Source organism: Agelaius phoeniceus, chromosome 5, assembly GCF_051311805.1.
Source record: "Agelaius phoeniceus isolate bAgePho1 chromosome 5, bAgePho1.hap1, whole genome shotgun sequence".
Classification (NCBI taxonomy): Eukaryota; Metazoa; Chordata; class Aves; order Passeriformes; family Icteridae; genus Agelaius; species Agelaius phoeniceus.
Window position 1 is genome coordinate 43174935 of NC_135269.1, and position 22542 is coordinate 43197476.

General features: G+C 40.7%; 1 protein-coding gene across 2 annotated transcripts in view; it reads left to right on the forward strand.

Moving 5' to 3' along the window:
* The first annotated feature begins 921 nt into the window (after window positions 1–921).
* Window positions 922–22542, forward strand: part of SLC38A4 (solute carrier family 38 member 4) — a 33100-nt gene continuing 11479 nt past the window's right edge. Inside the window, exons 1-6 of one of the 2 annotated variants that reach the window (XM_077178878.1) lie at window positions 922–1040; window positions 16822–17052; window positions 17838–17928; window positions 19212–19327; window positions 22242–22315; window positions 22440–22532. In XM_077178878.1, the coding sequence (XP_077034993.1) occupies window positions 16934–17052; window positions 17838–17928; window positions 19212–19327; window positions 22242–22315; window positions 22440–22532 (493 nt within the window). In that variant the 5' untranslated portion in view covers window positions 922–1040; window positions 16822–16933. Of the gene's footprint in view, window positions 1041–12912; window positions 13014–16821; window positions 17053–17837; window positions 17929–19211; window positions 19328–22241; window positions 22316–22439; window positions 22533–22542 lie in introns of those variants that run through there. The other variant, XM_054631646.2, reaches the window with a different exon arrangement.

Sequence of the window (22542 nt, forward strand, 5' to 3'; positions counted from 1 at the left end):
AGTTTATTTTTGTGTCACTCAGTGTACCCTCAGATAAGATCTTTCTCCATGCCAGAGTGAAGTTTGTCACATGCAGAAATGCTGCCCACAGGAGTAGGAGGGACTTTGGGTCACGTCCTTTCTGACAATTTACGCCATTGGCCAGTGGTGGAGGAGATGACACCACCTCAGCTATGATCATTCCCAATTCCTTTGGTTTTGGAGATAGAATGGTTGTAGAAACAGTTCTAGGAGAGCAGGAGCACTTTAGAAATTTCTTCTGCCAATTAAAGTTGTTCACTGGGTGAAGGGATTCTTATCCAGAAAATGGCAGAGGAAAGGCTAAAACAGAGTCCAAGAAGAAAGTGTGAAACATGACTGGCTCAGGAAGCACAGATTTTCCCTCTAAGTGAAAGCATCAAACTTAGCACAGAACTGGGACATTTGAAAAAATCTCTATTACCACTGTTCCTATTCAAGATGCTGCATGAAACTTGGTGGTAGCTAGTCCAGCTGCACATATCATAAAACCCATATTAAAAATCTCAGCTGTTTACAGCTTAACATAAATCAGAACCATATTGAAACGCATTGTATAGCTTGGAGTTACAGCCTCAATACAAGAAATACTTGTTTCCTCTTCCCAAAGTGCTGAAGCTAAAGTAGCAGATCTTTAACATCAAGCCAAAAATGGACAAGAAGGAGCTCTATACACAAACACTTCTAGAAATAGAAGTATATTAATTTTCAGATAGAAATATCACTAAGCAGTACACACAGACATTGCATCTGTACACCTTCATAATTTTCTCACCTTCATAATTACATAGGACTATAGAAAGAAAATTTCTCACTTACCACAAGGCACAACTTACAATAACAAAACAAATTTTATCTTCTGAGTCTCCTTATTTTGCTGGAATGGAGGTGGGGAAAAATCCAGCTCAGTTCATCAGCATGTTTAAATAGTGTCTTTGAGAAAGGATTCAGAAGCAAATATGTACCCTTGCACTGGGCAGCTGCTCTTGTGGATTTCCAGTTAAACAAACATCTATTGCAAGGTATGTCTCGTAAAGAGGTTGCTTTCTCTAGGCTTTTTCTAGGTTCATGGTCACCACCTGGGAATTGTGGTTTTCAGATTTATGAAATTACTAGTGTATATTTGTGCACACTTGCAAAATAGTATAATGAACAATAGTGGTGTACGAATATGCAGCACATAGAAGCAGAACATCAATTTCCTGTGGGAATTTTTGTTTTCCAGGTTTTACTTCAGACTCTACTAAAGAGAGTCAAGCAGAGTAAGCAACTAAACTGCAGGAATGGAAGCTCATTTAGAATTGCTCTCTGTAATTTTTGCTGCTGGATCTAAGGAGGTGCTGAGAGTCTACATTTACCTCTGCCCTCTCCACCACCCCTGCCTCAGCTGTTAAACAGTTAACAGAATGTTAAACAATTTTTAACATTTGAGGGGAAAAAAAGGAAATGGAAACCAGTGGTGACAAAATCAATATATAATACAGCTTTTTATATAATACAGCTATTTAATTTCTGATTATTTTCAACAGGAGCAGGGTAAAGAATGATGAGTCTTTGCAGGAATGGTGCCTGCTCATTGCAGTGGGCTCACAATCTTCCCTGTCATGTTCATTTAATCTGTTGAGCTACAAAAAAAGCTTTACTAATAAGTTTTGACTAAAAGAAATATTAATTGTGTACTGGAAGTCAGGAGCCACCTTTAGTACTTTGGGGGATTGAAAAAAAAAAAGCTAATATACTGACAGATTTTTCTCATTAAGTACCATTTTAACCAGCATGGTAAATACATTTGTTTTCAATGTCAGAAAGACAAAACTCCCCAATTTAGAGATTTTTTTTCCTGAGGGCTTCTACAACTGTACAGAATTACAAGGTCTCAGCTACTGCCAAGCCTCTGTACTCACTTCTGAATTAGTGCTCAAAGTGAAGTGAAGTGTCTGGCTTCTTTTCTCTGATTTTTAGCAGCTGTGTTTGAATTGGAAGTTTGATTGACAATTATCTCACTTTGACAGAAGCTTGATTACTTGGACTATGAAAAGATTCTTTATGCTGTTTTGTAATAAAGAGTGTTTTTTTTGTCACAGGTTTTTAGCATTAACTCTTACTTGTTATTGACTAACCAAAACTACTATATTTTTAATTAAACCTAAAATATTAGGGATCTGTGCCTTAGTGTCTAGTTACTTCTTGGATTTTCTTATTTTGATGAAGTTTTAGCACAGGTAAAATACAAAATCAAATTTTCTCCAAGAGTTCTAGTGAGGAAGAACTTTGATAAATTCTGTTAATTTAGGATTAAAGACAGAACTAAAAGCCCAGAGTAAAGGCCCTTTGATAGCAGTGGGGGATGAGTAATGGAAAATGTTCTTGCTGTGGACTAATCAGAGTGTAATTGCTAAAGGAACCAATCTTTCATTAATTGCAAAGGAAGTAAACTCAATCAGTCATAATGTCAAAATATTGCAGTTCAGTTGAAGAATTTTATTGAACTAATTGATTTAATTGTTTTAAGTAATGCCATTATAAGAGTCATTATTAAGAAACATTATTCTCAATATAATTTTATAAAACATAAAACTTTTTATGAGGCAAATGATTTTCATTTCAAAAAAAGGATGAGACAATGGTTTTGATTTAAAAGAGCATCTTGACTAGGCTATGTTTTGTTAGAAACCACCAGTACTTGATTTTGGATGTCATCATAGATAGTGTGAAGCACTTTATAAGTAAGGGGTTCTTTAGGTACATTTAGCCTAGTTTAAACAGGTCTGATGGCATTTTCTGAGTCAGAAAACTTGTTTAATCTAATCCAGAGATAATGGACCAGGGATGTCTGCCTTGTGCTTTTGCACACCCTCCCTTCACTCCTGCTTAGCCATGAGTGTACTGCTGTACTGTACTTGTACTGCTTGTACAAGTGCTGTAATTTTCTTGCAAGTTCCAGAATTAGCAAATCCATTTAAACTGTAATAAGCAGTCCTGGCTTACCTTCCAGTACTGTGCCTGCTTATTGCCATTTGCATCTCTCCCTCCCATCTGTCAGATGTTCATGCAGCCACACAATGAGTGGGAACAGGACAACACTCTGGGTTAAAACTTACCTCATTTTTTTCCCCTCCCATATGTATATATGACTATTTACAGTCACTGAGAAAGCAAAGAGAGTGAAAACACTGATTGGACCAGTGGGAAGTTGGCACTGCCTCTTTTAGCATCAGCATTTGCTTTTGTTGACTTAAGGGACTTGTGGGACTGCAGAATTAGCTTTACTCCTATGAGGCTCAAACCCAGCTGGGATCTGTGGAGCAAGAAACAGGAACCCAGATACGTCAGCCACAGTTCCCTTCCTCTCCCAGCAGTGTTCAGGCTGAATGAAAAATTCATCTCATTGGCACCAGTTCTGATGCAATATCTCCTAAATTCAAAGCCAGAGGGAGAGTGCTGCATGTAACCCTGTACGAACTGCAAGTGCAGTATCCTGGCTGTATCTGTGTAATCTCTCTGTGTCTGTGACAGTGACAATAAATATTGACATCATTTCAAAGCCAAGCAAAGTGTTTGGGAGGTTTCCGTGCAGCCATGAACCCTTTGCATGTTTCTAGCAATATCCCTCTGGTCATTGAGTCACAGCAAACCCAATGACGTAAGTTTTTGAGGGTAGGTAATGTAACTTATTAGAACCAATGGCAGAAAACAGGAGGAAACAATCACATTTCTAGATGTCCAAAGGTAGAGCTAGTTAGTCTTTCAGAAGTGGTACAAAATCAAGGAGGGAGCAGCAGTGATTGAGTTCTCATAAGATGGCTTTCTTTGACTGTTATTTGTGTTCAGAATGTCACTCGACAGACTTCCTGCCATCAGGTTATGGAGTCGGTGTAGCTCAGGGGTTCAAAAGCCTTTGGCCAAAATGCCTTAAAAGCCTCTTGATTGAAATTGTGCAGAAACTCACTGCAGCTGCAACATGAAAATAGGGTTGTCATTACTGTTGCTTTATCACTGCTATTTTTAGTATTACATATATGTCTCCTATGGCTTTACTTCTCAATCAAACACTATTATACTGTAACAACATACAGGCAAGTAGTACTTTTTCTAATTTGCTTTTTTTGAGGAATGAATAGAGCTTAAAACTTGGGAAATCTTAGGATTGGAAGTCATGAAGGCATGTCCCATGAAAGGCCTCTCAGGATTAGGTGTGGTACTGAGAGGGAGAGGACACTGCTGGGTCAGATACAGGCTGCCACCACACGAGGCTGCTAAACTCGGTGAATCAGTGGCTCCATCAGAGAGAGCAAAGCCTTGCAGAATTTTCACAATTTGGTCAGTGCAAAAGTATGTTTTGCACAAGGTAGCAGGAGGGATATAAAAACATGACAGTGTAATAAACATGTTTCAGCTAGTATAATAAACAGAATTTGGAGCCTTCAGAGCTGAGCCAGATTTCTCCTACAAAAGAGGAAAAGTGCATAGCCAGGCATTGTCTCATATGACAAATGATAATAATGAGCAATAACAATAACATGAATCACAGTTATAAGTCATCTGGTGATTTAATTTTTTTTTACAAACTATAAAGCATTATAGAAAGTCACTACCATGGGGTGTGGTGTACTATCAAAAGAAATATGTGGAACTGATAGAGACAAAGTTTTTCTAGCTATGAAGTTTCAGAAGAAAAAATTATAGGAACAAGAACGTGTCACATAAATTATGTTTTTAATCTTTTTTGCATTGCCTTTTGTTTCATGTGACTTTTTTACATCACTAAATAGCTAATAAATTGCAGACAGTTTTTTTTCCTAAGGACTTTGCATGCTCCTCTGCTGCTCAGCCTTGAATGTACTTATCCCTATGATGTCCAAATGAAACAGAGATGCACTAGTTTTGCACTCTGAGGGCTGTGGAGCAGAGAGTGGATTAAATTCACCAAGGACATTGCAGCACCTGATCCTGAGCTGTTGTGAGTTTATGTGAAAGGTATGTTTTGGAAGACATGCACCAGCACTGCCCATGCTCAAAGTCCAGCTCATGGAACCCTTAGTGCAACAGAGAAGAACTGAAACTTTGTCAGGCTGTCACATCCCACACCAGTAGGTGTGTGCTTGGTGTCTTTTGAACAGATGGGGTAGATTGAACAGTGAAAAAGCTTTGACTTTACAGAGCCGGAGTTGCCCAGGTATTGAGCTGCTTAGCCCTGCCCAGCTAGTGGCCATGCCAGATGAGACTCTCTCTCCCTGGGGAAAATATCAGTGCATAGCACACCGGAGTGTGAGCACTGGCTGCCACTCTGATGCCTAAGCTCTCCATGAATGGTGCCTTAGAGGTGTGTTCAATAAGGAAGAAAAGTCTGTGGCAGAACCAAGAATTAAGGTTGGTTTTTTTTTCCCTGGAGGAACTGCAGGACCCCTGGGGAGTGCTCTGGGAGTGCAGCATATCACTCTCACTGTCAGAAGAGTGTAATGGGCTCAGGCTCTGCTGGGACAGAAATGTATTGGCTTCACCTCTCTGTCACTGATTTTAATAAATGGGAAATTGTTGTAAGGTGACAACACCCATGTGTCTCCAAAGGCATGCTCTTAGCCTTGTGTGAAGATAAACCTTTTTAAGAATCATATCTCATTGTGACTGCTTCTAAGGAGCCTACTCTGTTTTCAGGGTTTGAGAAATATTGTTAAGTGGTGCAAAGAATTATACAGTGTTTAGACAGCACAATTAGTAATACTGGTCTCCCACAAAGTCTACTAACGAAAGAGGAATCTGATTGTTTTCTCAGGCTGGTTTTAAATGCATCTAGTTTGCATTAACATCTTGTTACTTTTATAAACAGAACTGTAGGACTACTGATGAAACTTAGTTATCAGTAGCTTTCTTTATATGTTTTATAAAACTTGTGCCTCTCTGCTTCCAAGGAGAACCTGTCTCTCTTCTCATATTCCCATTAGGTTGCTGTAGACAGCAGTAATATCTCTACTTATCCTTTTTTCTGCAGGCTAACTCCTTCAACCTTACCTTGTATGCCTTGTACTCCACCACCATCTTGTTGTACTCCTTCCTGGGGGAGCAAAACTCAAAATTGCCTGATGGAGGAGAATAATCTCTTCCACCCCTTTGACCTGCTGGCTGTGCTCCAGCTAATACAATCCAGATGGTTTCATGAGAAGTCTTCCAGGCCTTCCCTCTGTGACCGTGGGGTTAGGAGTCATGATGGCCAGGCCTTCCACCCCAGCACATCATTCTGGCACATACAGAGGCCTTTGAGAACTGTACACCACTAAGCAAATATAGGCTCCTCTGGCTCACTAAACATGAACAAAAATGAATGTATATGTTCCATGTGTTCCCTATTAAATAATGAACAGTGAGCTGTGGGACTGGCAGTGTGCTTATCTCATGTAGATAACTGCAGATAGAAGCTATAGTGGACACATCTGGTCATGCAATGGGACAGGCACTGAGCTCCAGTGAAGAAGGATCCATAAGCAGGCTAGCCTAGAATGTAATACTGCTGGAAACCTTTCCTTACAGCTGAAGGGCCTCAGTGAGAGGTGGCAGCAGAGGTAGAAACCACTCAGATGAAATGTTCTGGCAGGTTGGATCTAAGCTGGGCCAGTTCTGAGGAATTATTCGGGATTTAGCAAGTCATTGCAGCTGCTGCAAAAATTAGCCTCCTAAAATAAGGATGAAGATCAAAATATTAAGCCAAGTTTAACTCCTTTTCTTTCTGGCTCTTCACGTTCTCCAGATCTTAAATAAGCAGAGGTTCCAAAGCCAAGTCTAATATGATCTTCCTAGAGCTCCTGAGTCTCAGCAACTCTCACTGCCCAAATCATAGGTGTCACACCAGTGGTACATTTGAGAGCCCAAACCACTTGCTCACATTTGGGCAGGACATGGCAGAAACTGTGAGAACCCCAGGCGCTCTGTAACCTGCTGAAAATGCAGTTCTCTACCCTTAGCAAAAGGCAGAGTGAAAAGAGACTGGATAAATTGCAATAAGACTTCTCATCAGTACGGAAAGGGATATAATAGCTCAATATTACTCAGCTATTATATTTTAAAAACCATAGAATCATAGTTTTATACTCTGTAATATGCAGCAGCACCAATTTACTACTTTAGTGAATTCATCATTCTTTTGCCATGCAGCTTTGTTTGCTCAGCTTCCTTCCATGCAGAGCATGGACAATATGCTTTTTCTAGCACATATGGATATTTTGGAGCAAACAATAGACACAGACTCATGGTGAAAATATTCAGGTAGTCCCTGCCTTTGCTCGGGCAATGCTTGAAGCCAGGAATAATTGCCCTGACAGTGCAAGATATTCCCAGATATATTCTGAAAATAATGGGGGGGGGGGGGGGGGGGGGAACCACTGAAGTGGGTTTTTTTAGATGAAGATGTAGAACAACAGAAGGCATGGAGTAAAAATCTAGAGGATGTTTTTCCTCTGTTCCTGACATCATTAAAACAGAAAGCAGACAAAAAAATTGTGTGGCAAATTCTTCTTTGAAATATTATGAGTAATACCTCATACCCTTCCCAAAGCCTAGACTCATACTGCAAGCCCTTAAGCAGCAATCTGAAGTGCATTAAAGAAGCTAGCTAGTGACCATAAGCCCCTTCTAGGAGGTTTGAATCCTTTTCAGAGACATTCCTATCTCCCTCTATTGAGATTATACAGATGCTGAGGTAAATTGCTTCCATTCTTAGTCATTGCATTGAATTGCCTTTTGTTAGGTGTTATGAACCTCCAGTTTTCCTTTTTACTTAAAAATATCGGGAAGCAATAAATACACTCTGCAGTGGCAGGAATCATTTCAACAGGGAGAGGTAGTAATGTCACAAAGGGAAAATCTTGTGCTGTCTGTAGTCATACTTATTATTAAAAGCATACAAAGTCAAAAAGTACAGTAGAAAAGCAGTTAATATATAGTAAATGATAGTGATGACTGAAATTTGTGTTTGTTATTAGGAATCCTATTTCATAAAATTAATCACATGAGCATTATTTAATATTCTTCTTTAGCTCTTCCTCTTAGTTCACTGTGGCCAACTGCAAATGCAGCTTTTCATTCTTGCCCTGTGAAGATCATTATTGCCAGAGAGACTGAAATAACCTTGGGGATAAGAAGAAATTCTGGTTTTGGAAAGGGAACACAGGATGTTGCAATCTTTTTCAGAACATGCCAGTTATTCTGCTACACAGAACTTAATACATTTACCAACTATCCTCAGTTTTGTTTTGCAAAATTTGTGAATATTAATATTTTAAAAGAGCACTTAGTTCTTTTGTGGGTAGTTATGTATTTACATATGTATGTGCGAAGACAAAAAGACCCTTAAGCCAAAACCTGCCCACTTTCTTCAGCAAATCTCTTCAAGAACTCAGTGGACTATTGAATTCCTCAGTAAGTCCTTTTTATAACTTGTTTCTGGCACATGGAGTGTTGTTTGCCTAATGTCTGGCCATGTCTCACCTAATTGCATTCCTGCCATCAGTATTTTTGAGAGCATTTTTAATATCTTTGTGTCCATGCCTGTGGCACTAAGCAGTTCCCCATACTCATCAAAACACTGATTGTGAGACTTGTGGAGAGCAGCTGCTCCAGCCTCCTCCACAAGGAGCAGCTGACACCAGCACCAGGTCATCTCAGACACGACTCTGCCTTGTAAAGCCTCAAAACCTTCAAGGACAGTGGCTCTGCAGCCTCTGTTCCCTCACCAACCTGTCCCAAATTTGCACTACTATTCTCCTCATGGCCAATCTGAACCTCTCACACTGGTGGCTTCTGCCCCATGTCTGGGCTTCCTGGCCCAAGTGAGAAGACTCTGCCTCTGTAATCTTTTTAAATACCCTTCAAGTAGCTGCAGCTTGCTCTTGTGCATCCCTTTATCTTACCCCAGCTTAAACAAACATCCCTTTCCCAAACTTTTCTATTTTGAAAGATTCAAATATTTCTGTCCAGCTGAAATCATGCAGGACCTTGAATTTGCAGGATCTGAGTGAGAATTCAGGTTGCTTGAGGTGCAGGAGATATCACTGTCCCTCTTGGCCTTACACTATAAAAAACTGAGAAGAAAACCCTAATCTGTAATGGCTACTTAAAAGGGTAAAACATAGCAAGAGTCAAATAATTCTGAAAATATCCCTGCAAAAAGCTTCCTAAGCATTTTAAGGTGGGGTTTGGACCTTTGTATACATGGGTATGTAGGGTCAGGTGCTTTGAATGCAGCTGGTTTATCATCACCAGGATTACTTTTACTTGTAGTGTATTAGTGTAGAGCACACAGCCACAACAAAATTGCAAAATAATCTTTGGTTTGCCCTGCACACTGTCTCAGTGCCAATGACAATGAACACAAAGTGAAAACTTAACACAGAGCTACAACAAAATCTCCTTCAACTTCAGAACATAGTATTTGAGCAAGAAGCAAACTCAGACAGATAAAGGCTCTTGTGTCAAGAGGAAAGTAGCATGAGTCAGAGAGCAATTACTACAAAACAGGAAAATGTTAACAAAAAATTGAACACGACCTCAAGCTCCATGAAAACATGGCCAAAATACAGGAAAAAAGTGTTTATTATTTTGGTAAAAAACATCTCCAGCATGTTTAGTGAATCTCATGTCATGCTGTAAAGGCTTTTTGTCAACCTAGGCTCCAGACACAGCAATGCAAGCAGCCACAAGGGCAGCACCACAGTCCTGACCTGTGTTGCCCAAACCCAGATCCTGGAGGCTGACCACCAGCTGCATGGGGGGCAAAAGCTGGGACAGAGGCAGGCAGCAGAACATGCTGGATTTCCCCCAGCAGTGATCCCCATGTTTGGGGGATCCCAAGAACCAAGCTCTGGGCCAGCACCTCCAATTCACACAACCAGGCCATCTCTGATTACTCTTTGGCTCAAACAAGGGCTCTAAGCAATGGGCTGAGAGGTTTTGTGCCCTAAAGAGCATTATAGTCTTCAGAAAACAGAACCTGTTGTGGGAGGCTGTGCCTGGGGGACAAAGGATCATTGAGCCTTTTTTAATGGCACTGCCACCACTGCCAGCTCTAGGTTCTGCCAGAAACCTCTGCTCTGGAAACACCCTTCAAACTCTAGAAGACTCTGGAAATACACACTTATAGCTACAGAAGATTGTTCCTGTTTCCTCTGTTCAGGAAATATGGCCTCAGTCCTCAGAACTGCTGTGCCTGGACATTTCTCCTGTCAGCAAAGGCAGGTATTACTGCAGCAGTTTTCTCTATAAGACATAAGATAGCCAAAAGGCACCAGAAAAGAAAAATATAACATCTAACAAATATCATAATTTTAACTGTAATTAATCTTTCTTCTTCCGAGAAAGGGTAAACAGGGGCCTGGGCTGGGCAAACACTCCCTGGTGAGCTTCAGGGTGCTCCATAGGCCCTGAGGTGACTAACAGAGCTTGTAGTATCCCACAAATTAACAAAGAAGAGCTTTATTTAGTAGCTTCTGGTGGAAAAGTAACCAAGAGTACAATTGGCCCTTTTTTTGAATGTAAGTGGAGCTACTCTGACTGCATGATTCTGTGGCAGAGACGCGTCACACATGTCAGTGTGTGACAGAGCTAGGTCCAGCTACCAGAGGCAAGGGTGGACATCACAATGTTGTGCTTTCTTTTGTTCACTGTTTCCAACATTCTAATCAAGAATTTAATCCTGTTCTTCTTCAGAAAACAAAAAGAAAATGTTTTGGTTTTTTTTCTTTGAACTCTTGTATGACCTCGAGCAATACTAGCAAATACAAAGTTTTCTTTACAAATAGTGAAACCAGCCAAGCTGAAGACAAAACAGAAAGGGTCTTGAGTTAGCATGTGCCTCCCTTCAGTGGGAAGATTGGACACTGACATTTGTGCTCTGCTGAAAGAAGACTTTTCTGATGAAAATTAAGCAGTGCTTTTCTAGTTAGGGATAGGCAAAAAGAATTGGCAGAGTCAAATAAACCTGTGTTAAGAAATCGTGTTAGCTGCCTCTTCTCTGCAGAAAAAAAAATTGCCTACAGGCATATGAATGGTTTCTGCCAGCTCCAGCTGCCTGCACACCTTGCCTGGCATCTTTGAGGCATCAGGTGCTGGGACAGGGGCCCTGCTGAACACCATCAACCCTGATGATTCCATCCTTCCATGCACTGAGGAAAGATCCACCCAACTACCATGATGTGGCTGTACAGAGAATTGTGCCACACTGCTTAGACTCAGTGGGAATCAGAAATAGACATCGATATTTGTGGTATTTGAAAAGGAAATTACCTCTAATCTTGATTATTATTTATTTAATCAGGTTCAAAAAAATACATCAGAAGTAATTTTCACAGCTGTTGCTGATTTGTTAGTACATCTATCCCCCAATCTCCCTGCTGTTTTCTTTATGGTTTGCGGTCTTATTTTCTTTTGTTTAAAGAAATGTTTTTCTCTCCCCTATTGTTACATGAAACAGCCAAATGAGCAACAGAGCACCAAGGAGGCTGTCCATACCCACAGCCCTGTCAAGTGTGCAAAGCAAACAGGCTCAAGCAGAGCACAGCTGCCTGCCCCAGCTCCCCTGGCAGCTCTGCTCTCTTACCCTAGCAATGGCATAGGAAAACCTGGTGCTAAACTTCTGCTGAGAACTGCCTTAATTCATTCAGGACACCTATTCTTGGTCATATGCCTTAGAGGGAAAGCCTGTTTCCCTCATTAGATCAACTGATGAAATGGAAAACACAGGGAGCTTTCAGACTCAAAGTCCATTCAACCAATCTAGGCCCAAAAATTTGTTCATTTTTCCAGCTATGTTTAAATCAAGATAGGACCTCTGGCTCCAAACCTTGCACCTCTTAATCTTTGGATTGCTCTACTTTTGGCATCGTATGGCATGACTGGCCTTACAATCAGTTGTCTTTTCATGGGAATGCACAACTGAGGAAGACAGAGCTTATTTTTGTTAAACCATTTGTCTGAGTCTATATTGGAACTCAGATTTCTTTTTGGGGGGGAACTCTGAAACCAGCACACCATAGCCAGTTCTGGCAGCAAACAAGCAGAAGGCCTGGTGACACTGAAGCAGGGTTGGGTTCCCACAGGTTGTCACCCAGCCTGAGCTAAAGCAGTCTGAGTGCTCCACAGGAAACTCTAAGAATTAAAAATTACATCCCCTCACTTGCCCTCCTGCCTTCACAGTCAGGCCAGTCTGAGGGCTTTAATCACAAAGCCTACATGGGTGAGAGGCCTGGGGGGATAGATGTGGGTTTTAATTATGGTCATTATGTAATTGGATAAAATTCTACAGTAAATTCTGCAGTATTACAGGCAAATCACAGATAATTAAATACTTCTCCACAGGCCTATATTGCCATCAAATGAATAACATTTGTCACTGGACATATATCTCCTCAGCTGACATGACACTAAATATTTCAACTGGGAGACTAAGGCACAGGTCAAACAGCCCCTTTGAAAGCACACACTTCAGACCAAGTCCAGACAGGCAGTGCAAGATATAGCTCTGTTGTCACAGAGATAAGAACAGTGTGGGAGCAAACAGGTATTTCTTCCAGAACTTATTTTCCAGGCTCTTTATTATTGTGGTACTGCAAGATTAATGCATGCACATTATTCAAAACTCCAGACAGTCAAATGAGAGTGTGATCAAGCTTGGGTGGTGTGTTCTGGGGAGAGGCATTTTGAAATAGGGCTCAGCTCAGCGAGCAAATAGCTCTGGTAACTGAGATGTTTGCCCTCAGTGTGCTCCAATAAACTGATTTACCTTTCTTCTTTTTTTTCCCCTTTTTTTTTTAAGAGCTGACGCAAGTTTGTCAAAGGGAGTTGTTTGGTGTAGCAGCTGTTGATTGGTTCATCCCATACACTCCCATTTGTCTTTAAATCACTGTTCAACTGCTCTAGATTGCATATGAGTAAACTTTTTCTTACAGGTGCAATTCCTAAAAGATATAACCTGTCTAGCAAGTGAGGAAAGGAACCCACTTAACTCAGAGGTAAACTTTCTTTCTTTATAAAATTTTATCAATGTATTTTAGACACTGGCCATATCTTCAGAAACTGGGAATTATAAATTTAATTAATCTGTAAATATAAGTGCAATATGAAGGATGGGCTCCTTAAGATTTACTGACATGGTAATTTGTACTGGCAAATATCTTTGATATTTCTTCAGGAATGAAATTTAGACTTCTCTTTTGTACAGAAAATCAAAACCTTAGCAATCACAGAACAGCAAAAGTATTCAAAATTTCCCAGTCAATTAAGAAATGAATGATTGCTTTCCTTTGCAGCCCTTGGCTATCTTCTGTGAAATTTTGTCCAGGCTCTTGAGTTACTTGGCTAATGTTTCTTTGAACAAATTAATTTGGGAAAGTGGGCTTTACATTTTAATTATTTATTTGACAGCTGCAACACTTATTTCATTTTGAAATAGCCCCATAGAAAATAACCTTATAAAGTCACTGTCATGAAGACGAAGAATCTGGCAAAATCTGCTACATTGGATACCATGGCAGAGATTACAAATATTGATATTGCAAAATCCATGAAAGTGTTAGTCATATCTGTGACCTGGCATTATTTGCCCAGTGGTTGTCCATTCGCCTGATGTTCTAACTGCAGACTGGACAGAAATCAATAACCTTGTGAAATCAGATGCCAAAAATTTCATAATTTTCCGAATCATTGCTGGAAACCATTACTTAATAAATGATGCAGAACAGTCCCCTGTACTTGAAGAGGAAAACTAGTTTTATAGAGATAAATAAGTGTCCTCTAATAATAGGTAAATTTCTTTTGCAACAAGTATTTCCATTTTAATACCATACTTTAAGAAAAATCTTTTCTGTTTAGCCAAATACTACAAGAGGCAGCAAAAATATCATTGTATTGAAGGCAAGTTTGAGGAACACTGGGAATCTAAGAGATTTCTCTTGTATGTTTAGGCACCAAAATCATAGCTCTGAAGCAGAAAACATTAAATCCCAGGGAAGCTAAAGCAGGAGAATTTTGGTGGTTTTCTTCCAATATTTTAGGCAAAGCTTCTGGCAGGGCCCAGGCCTGCCCAACCTTGGTGGCTGTGCTTTCACGCCCTCCCTGCCCTGGTTCCTGGCTGTCCCCCCAGGAGCAGCAATCCACCAGCAAAACTCCTGGAGGGGTGCAACTGAGAGCCCAATGTCAGTGCATCTCCTTTATCTAAATATCTTGCAGGCTGAGTAACAGCTTCAGAGGTACAGGGTCACCCCATGTCCCCTTCAGGTGAAGAAGTGACAGCTCTGCCTTTTCTCTGTTACTTGTGGGGAGAACATGCTACCAGTGCCTGTACATCTCCCAAAGCCCTCAGTATCTGCAGTGCTAGGAACTGAAGATATGGATTGCCACTGACTAAGGACCAGCCCTGCCAAGTTCTGCTGAAGTTCAAAGGCACCATTGGTCATAATCACAGTTCTTAGTGTTTGCAATATTCAAATCTAATAGCAGTCCTGTTTTATGGGTCTCATTCTCCCCATATTTATGCCAATGGCTTTCTGCTCATGGTTCGTAAACCTCTGGAGTTCTACCAACCTCTCCCTAAAAAATTACAACTGCAAGAAGGCAGGTTCTCAATAGACTTAATTTTGCCAACTGAATCTTTGTGCTTTCACCAGAAGACTTTTAGGAATTCAAAAATTAAAACAATAAAATAAAATAGAAAATCGTTGCTTTATGCAGTGATTACACAGCCTCTTGAGATGACGTCCATAAATCAGACGACTTGCGTAAATGTTTGACAGGGCAATGTCCAGATGATTTTTATGCTGTAACATGTATTTTCAGTCAATTTTTCCATATTGTTTGCTGTGCTGCACAAGCTTTCATCTTCAGCCTAATCTTTGTTCAGCTTAACTCCTGGCAACTTTTTTGCTTACTTTTCCTCCGTTTCCCATCTCTTTGAAGATCTGTATTTTTTGGACTGCCACTTCTGGAAAAGACATTTTTCCAACAAAAGTTAGGCAGTGCACACAGAGGAGGTTTTACCCTTTACCAGAACAGGGATGAGCACAGATAGATTTGTTTTCCTGACTTCTACACCACAGATTAAAAATAAGCACCAAGAATTGGAAAAACTCTCTTTCTCAGACAGGGCAGTGTCTGTGTTTGAAGACAGTTCTGTGAATGAAACCACAGTTGTCAGGGCTCTGTTGGGGGTGGAGGGGTGAGGAGACTGTTACTGTTTTTTATCTCATGGAGTTATTAATATCCTAAGCAAGCAGAATCCCCCAGGCATTGAAATGGGAGTGCCAGCAGCTCTGTCCTGATGCCTGAGTCACTCATCCCCGCACACATACAAACACTCTGCGAGGCAGCAAAAAGAATTAAAGCCAGCCACTCTCTCTGGTAGGAAATTTCCTAATGCACTGTGATATTGCTTCTCCTGCTCAGTTGTCTAGTGTGGGTGAATGCTTTTAGTAAGAAGCAAGGAATTTGACATTAATTTCTGGCCTGGAGTCAGTTTTAACCTCCAGGATTGGTATTTAAAGTTTATATTTGCATTTTAAACACATGCACTCCAACATCTTGCCACTACAGATATGCTTGTAGATGTTCCTAAGAACAGCATATAATCAGTATCAGAGGACAGCAAAGGTTTGGTCATTGAGCTGGACCTATACACCCATAAATGCAAACCCAGGAGAAAGGCTATTAAATAATTGCAGATTTAGTGTTGCAAAGAGCCAGACTTAGAAAATTATTTGTTGCAATGTTTTCTGATATTGTTATGGAATGCTGAGCTGCATTTGACATGTCATAAATGAAAATTGTCATTTATGAAAATTGTCATAAATCTGGCCAGCGTGTCTGATTGCAAGGCAGCAGGTAAAGGTCCAGGGAACTGCAGCTGTGGCCCCAAGTGTGTGCTCTCTGATCTCTGCTCACTCCCTTCACTGGTGTCCCCTCAGCTGTGGAATGGACACACAGAATGCATGAAGGGAGAAGGATTGCAGAACTGCAGCATTTCTTGAACAGTGTTTTCCTCTTAAATCTGATAATAAACAAATGAATTCACATGTGTATCTACAGATGAGTCTGTAGCACACAGCTGCTGAAATCCCAGAGGTGAAGCTCTCTTTGTAAATTTGGGTCGTACAATTTCATTTCGTCCGTAAAATAAATAAAGAGATGAGCATTTATTCATATGATTTTTAAAAGGCAAGAATTTTTCTCATGGGGTAAAGATAATAAGTCTAATATCCCTGTAATAATCCTGTGTGAGACAGAGCTTCCAGTGATGGGTTAAGTAAGAATTAAACACCGGTCCCCTAAGAAACTGGCCTATCAGAATTGCACCTCCCAGTTATCAAAAAATGGTCATACAGAGATGCTCACCTCTGTCAGATCCCAGTGAAAGGGACAAATCTACAAAACATTTAAACCTGTGACAACATTGATCTTCCAACAAATGGGAAAGCCTATATACTGCTATACTCCTGTTTTTATCAGAAAACACTTCTGCATCACCCTCCCCTAGAAACTCCAAAGCAGCAGTTCAGGAAATTATTTTCTGCTGGCTTTGTATTTTTTCCAGATGCTGGATATCCACTGTGCATCTGTTGGCCTCTGCACCCTTTACCATTTAAAGGGAGACAGGAGAACCAAGTGCTGGCATATAAAGAGACTTTTATCCTTGCCCAGAATTTTCCCAGTCTGCAACAGTTTCCCCTCTTAATGCTGTTACAAAGATCAAACACAAACCAAACAATTCACACTGGTTTATCTAATTTGAAGAAAACTCTAATGAGTTCTGTTGTGTTTTGTTTGCAGAACAGAGTGTTCTGGCAGTCCCTGCATGACAGAGAGGACCCACAAGCAGACGGCACAGTGCTGTTTACCCTGAAGAAGCGAGTGTGTGTGCTGGAAAGCGCTGACCGCTCTAATGGATCGCATGGAGCTGCAAAAAGTCAACATCGAACCTGATGATCAGAGCAACAGTGGGGAAAGCCTCGAAGACAACTACAGAGAGCCAGCTGATTCAGAAAAGGCTGCAATTAGCAGGTAGGCATTTCTCTGTTCTGTTAAGGCTAGAAAGCAGTAATCACTAAATAATCTTCACTAATGGCATCTGGGAAGTTTCCCCACAGCACTGACCCTCCTTGCTCTGTGCTCTGGAGGACAGTGTGCCCAGACCAACAAGGCAGCCCAGGTCCCCCCTTGCCTGCCACCACCTGGACTGATATCTTCAGGCTCCCAACACAGACTAACCCTTGGCAATTTCCAACTACTCCAGTGGGATAGTACATGTGTAATTGATACGCTCTCAGAGAAGTTCAGCCTGGGCACATTGAGGGGGAATGTTTCCCAGGGCAAGGTATGGAGGGCAGCAGGGACAGCCACCCTCAGACATTCCAGCAGAACCCACCACAGCACTAGCACCTGTGTGGCTGGAAAAAGGCATCTCAAAACCAGGCATCAGTCTGTTGCTCTCAGCTTGCTGCTCCCTCCAGCACGTACCTCCAACAAGGGCCTTTGTTCCCCAGACGTGAAGCACGTGCTCAGCTTCAGCGTGTTATTGACAGTACAGATCTGCTTTCCAACATCTGCAATCAAGTGTAATTCAAAGATTACTGGGCCTAAAACTAAATTCAAAATCAAAGCAAAGATCTACGAAACATGCCATTGGATATGAGAACTTTACAGGAGAACAGCCCTTTTTTTGATGGATTTTTAAATATTCAGAGCAATATCAAAGGAAAGTTTCCACTGATGACAAAAAGCACCACTCAAATAAAATGTGTATCATAAGCTTTATCTAATGTTTTCTTATTTTTCTTTGTGTTCAGTCCCTTTGCTAGTGATGATGCAGAAAGTCAGAAGTTCCTTACAAATGGATATCTGGATAAAAAGAAATTGGAAGACTATAATGAAGAATATGTAAGTTTTATTCTTTTTAAATGAATGAATGATTGATTACAAAGTAGATCTTATTGACCTGATTTTTTTCTTAAAGTGTCAGTAAGCAAAATTACTCTGGAGCCTGGCCAGCATAATCTTGGCTTTCAAAGAATAAACACATTTTCTAACAGTTAGTGCAGCAAACCCTTTCTGTTATCTTACAAGTAAAATTCAGTCTTTCCTACACAAGTAATCAGAAAAATTCCTTAGATCACACTTGAGCTTCAGTAACATCTCCATTAATCTCAGCTGAGATGTGCAGACAGTGGGGCATTGCACCCATTTTCCTGACAGGACATTGGGCTCAGAAAGACTTTGTTGTTCCTACAGCCAGGTAGATCTGTGCCTTAGTGGATACATGCTTGTATTTCTAGTTTCCAGCATCTGTGCAAATGAATCTACATTCAGCTGCACTGCTTTAAAGAAAGAACCTTATTGTTTTGGCTTTATGATGCTGAGCTCTACATGGTCAGCACATGTCAACATGACAGCTCCACATGCAAGTGGAAGCACAGGACCAGCTCCTGGGGCATGCATGTGGGTACCTCTCTGCTAGGATTTAATGTTACTCAATTGTTAGTGAATTTGATGAAATGAAAAGCATTATTTTATCAGTGGTGTTACAGATTTTATTAATGAATGATCACATAAAATCAAAAATATTATTTGTAATTGTAAACCAAAATTAAGAGCCATGTTCCCTTTTTCTTTTCCACTTGGCATCTGTTGTAACCCATTCACACACCATCCTCTCTCTCCTAGGTTTTGTTCTCTTCCATTCTTCTGCTTCCAGCCACACAGCACTCCTTTCTTTCTTCCCCCCAGACACCTTTTTAGTTCCCCCCCAAAAAAGTGCATTTTACTTGGAGACAAATTCAATAATCTGTTGTACTCATTTTTTAAAAAAGTCTGAATATTTAAGAATTGGTAATTGAGAAACCTGTTTGATAAGAGCATGTGTTTCCATGGAGGCTGGCCAGCATAGCCAGTGTAACTGTGTCACCTAAGTCACCTGTCAGGAATGCAAGCCTCCTCCTGACTGAGACAATGAAAAAGTGGGAAGAGGCAAACACTACCAGCACAGCTGTCTTTGGGGTAGACTCCTTTTGGTGGCAAATGCCTCTGGGCTTGGGAACCTTGAAAAAGCTCCACCTCTAGGCATCAAGGGAGCAGTATAGGGAACACCAGCAATGAGGATAATTAGCCAGTCATGCTTAGTAAAATGCAAATGAATTGCCATTTTCTGTTCTTGCACCCAACAGCACAGGGGTAGAACTTCCTTTGGAATGTCCTCGTTCAACCTCAGCAATGCCATTATGGGCAGTGGCATCTTAGGGCTCTCCTATGCCATGGCCAACACAGGAATTATCCTTTTCATGTAAGTACATAGAAAAATAAGCAAATAGAATATAAGCAGGGGGCTGGAGCTGAAGTTTTTATGATTAGAGAGGTATGTTAAGCTTGGTTTCTTAGCTGAAGATTCTTGTAAGATCCTCTGTAATGAGAGCATTTCAGCTTCACCACAAGGAACCATCCACTGCTGAAAATTCACTGCCAAAATTTTAAACCTCCTTTGTGTTAGAAACACGACTGCAAATTGATACTGTGCAGTCGAAAATCAGAAGGAAAGAACAGCATGCTGCTCCTAAAATAACAAGACCGATCTTGCCAGTTTACTATGGGAATCCAACAAGGAAATTAAATCACCCATAAATATGTTTGCATCATCCCAATCATCTAATCACTATGTAGAAATGGAAGAAGAGCATTCGATATCATCTGAAATGGCAACATGCTTTGGGTGCAAGGGCATTCACAGATCTAATCTTGTTGGTCCAAGTCTGTCTGTACCCAATGTGCACAAAGGACAGCATTGGTCTGTGACTGACAAACAGTATCTACACAGAATGGGTTTTGATAGACAGTAACATAGAGCCATGGGAAGATTTTTAATCTATGGCTAACATCTGGCTCCTTTTAATGAGATGAATTCTATCGAAAATAAATTTGGGGTTTTTTTTTTAAATTATTGATTTTAATTTTAGCTTGAAGCCTTAATTTTAGCCTTTCATGAGACTGGAATAAACCATGATATTACTGTGTGACAATTAGCCATTTTTGACATTACTGAAATCTAGCATGTTTTTATAGAGCTTCTTGCTTGTGGGGACTGTGTAACTATAACAGCAATAGCATTTAAAATTTTACATGTAGCTTACAGTTGCTAAGAAACATCTCCTGTTTTGCCAATATAATTTTTAACTGAAAATTAGCTGTAGATTCAAATGCTGTTCTGTATAAGCACTTCATAACACCTGCATCCAACTGGTTTAGATATAGTACGTGCAGAGCAAAAATTGGAAGCCAGTTCTAAAACTGACATTTTGTCAGAGTCAGAAAAATGTAGGATTTTTTTCTCCTCCAACTTTCTCTGAGCACTTGTACTAACTGGTATGCTCATAAATGATCACTGGAAAGAAAACTGTGATATGTTAAGCCTCTCTAACAGGGAAAAATATTATCTTTATAATATCTTCATTTTGAAACTCTGATCATACTGATTGGTGGCGAAAAATTCTGATACAAGCCTAATGATATAAGCTCTGTTGGCAGTGCTAAAGTAGGGAGTAATGCTAAAGCAAAAAATCTCCCCCCACAGCTCACTTTCTTTGCTATGCTATTTCCATATTTTCTGAATGAGAACATTCTCCCTTTTGGTAAAGGAAGGAATTTTATTTAGAAGTATGAACTTGTGTGTAGATACTGTTACCCCTACAGCAGTTATCCAATTGCTTGAATTCCTCTGCTTTCACATCACGTGATGTTAGTGTTAGTGGGACAGAAAAATCCCATCTACTAAATGGAAACTGCTGGACATGAATTCTAATTGAGATGATGCTGGCAGCATTGTATTTACTCTTCTCATGTTGCCCAAGTGCTTTCTTGCTGGAAGGTGTTCTACAGGGTGAAGGAAAATAGAAGGCTCACAAAATTCCAAAAGCAACACTTCTGCTGCCCAGCATGATTTAGCAAGTGCAACCAGGAGGACTTTGGTTTACCCCATCTCATGTGTCAGGACATGGAGACCATGTCTCTGAACAGCAGGTGTATGGGTGCCCCTGATCAAGGAGGGTGCCACCTCAGCAGACTGCACTGTCACCTCAGACATGATCCCTCCCCTTACCATACTGCATGAGCCCACAGCAGGAGACAGCCCTGCCCACACCAAGGTGGTAGAGCTGTCTGTCTCTCTTGAAGAGGGAAACTTCAGAGGAAATTCTGATGGTCTGGTGGTTCATCACTCAGCCCCAGGGCCTGAGTCTGCTCCTAGACTCATTTATGAACCTGGCTGTCAGTGTCTCCTATATCTGTACCAAACCTCGTGTTCAGGGGAGTGGGAGCTGTGGGCACAACCTCCTGTTCAGCCATGGGATAAAGTGCATCCGTATTTTCTATCTCTGTCATGTTATTCTCTTCCTCACCAGCACTTGGGCAGGCTGATGACAAGATGGTTAAGGTAATATGTTGTGCATAGTGCTGTGCCCCAAAAATCTCATACAAAGCTACATTTTTCACAAGCAGTTTACAGGAGGCAGATAGCTGAAATCACATAGGATGCACCAGTTGTGTGGCAGAAACATGGCAGTAGTCAGAATTACTGAAGTCAGGTACCAGTATCTTCAGGCAGATAAGACTACAAGCTAAGCTACCCGTGCTCCAAGAGCAGGTTTTCCAGTGTTGTGCCATGCTTTAACATGATGCAAGATTTCTAATGTACCTACACAGCAGGCAACTAAGCTCCACTGCACAGTGATATGCCAGAAGTCAAAAGCAGTGACCAGCCAAGCATTGAAGTTGTCCCAGTCACAATTTGCTTTTGGGTTTCATTTTTGTGGGGTTTTTTGACAGCTCTGATTAAGGAGAGATTTGTAAATGAGAGGTCAGTGGGCAGGTGAGAGTCCAAAGACCAGATTCTTGCATAGAAATCTGTTTACTTTAGTGGGATCTTGTTAAGATATAAGATTTTGTCCTTGTGGACTAGCACAGAACTAGCACTTACTGGACTTCAACAAGCCTTCAGGGGCACTCAGAGTGTATAAGGTGCAACTGTACTCACAAGGAAGCTACAGTTGACACTTAGCTCTGCACTTAGCACTGGGAGACCAAAGAACAAACTTGCTGAAAACTATTTAGGACATGTTGAACTTCATGAGACTGAGCAGCGTATGTTCAAATCAAGTGAGTATCTCTGATGTCCTGCTTAGGATTCTGATTTCTGCTTTGCCTTGCAGAGTTCTGCTGCTCAGCGTAGCAATATTGTCACTCTACTCGGTCCACCTTTTACTGAAGATATCAAAAGAAGGAGGTAGGAGGCTGTGATTGACAATCTGTATTGCATGCATGTATTTTACCTTGGAATGTAATTTATCAAGTATGTCCAATGTAGTGACCCATATTTTTGTTTTGATTTTTTTGGGGGTTTTTTTCAGGATCATTAATATATGAAAAACTGGGAGCAAAGGCATTTGGCTGGCCTGGGAAGTGTGGTGTTTTCATTTCAGTCACAATGCAGAATATTGGAGGTAAGAGACA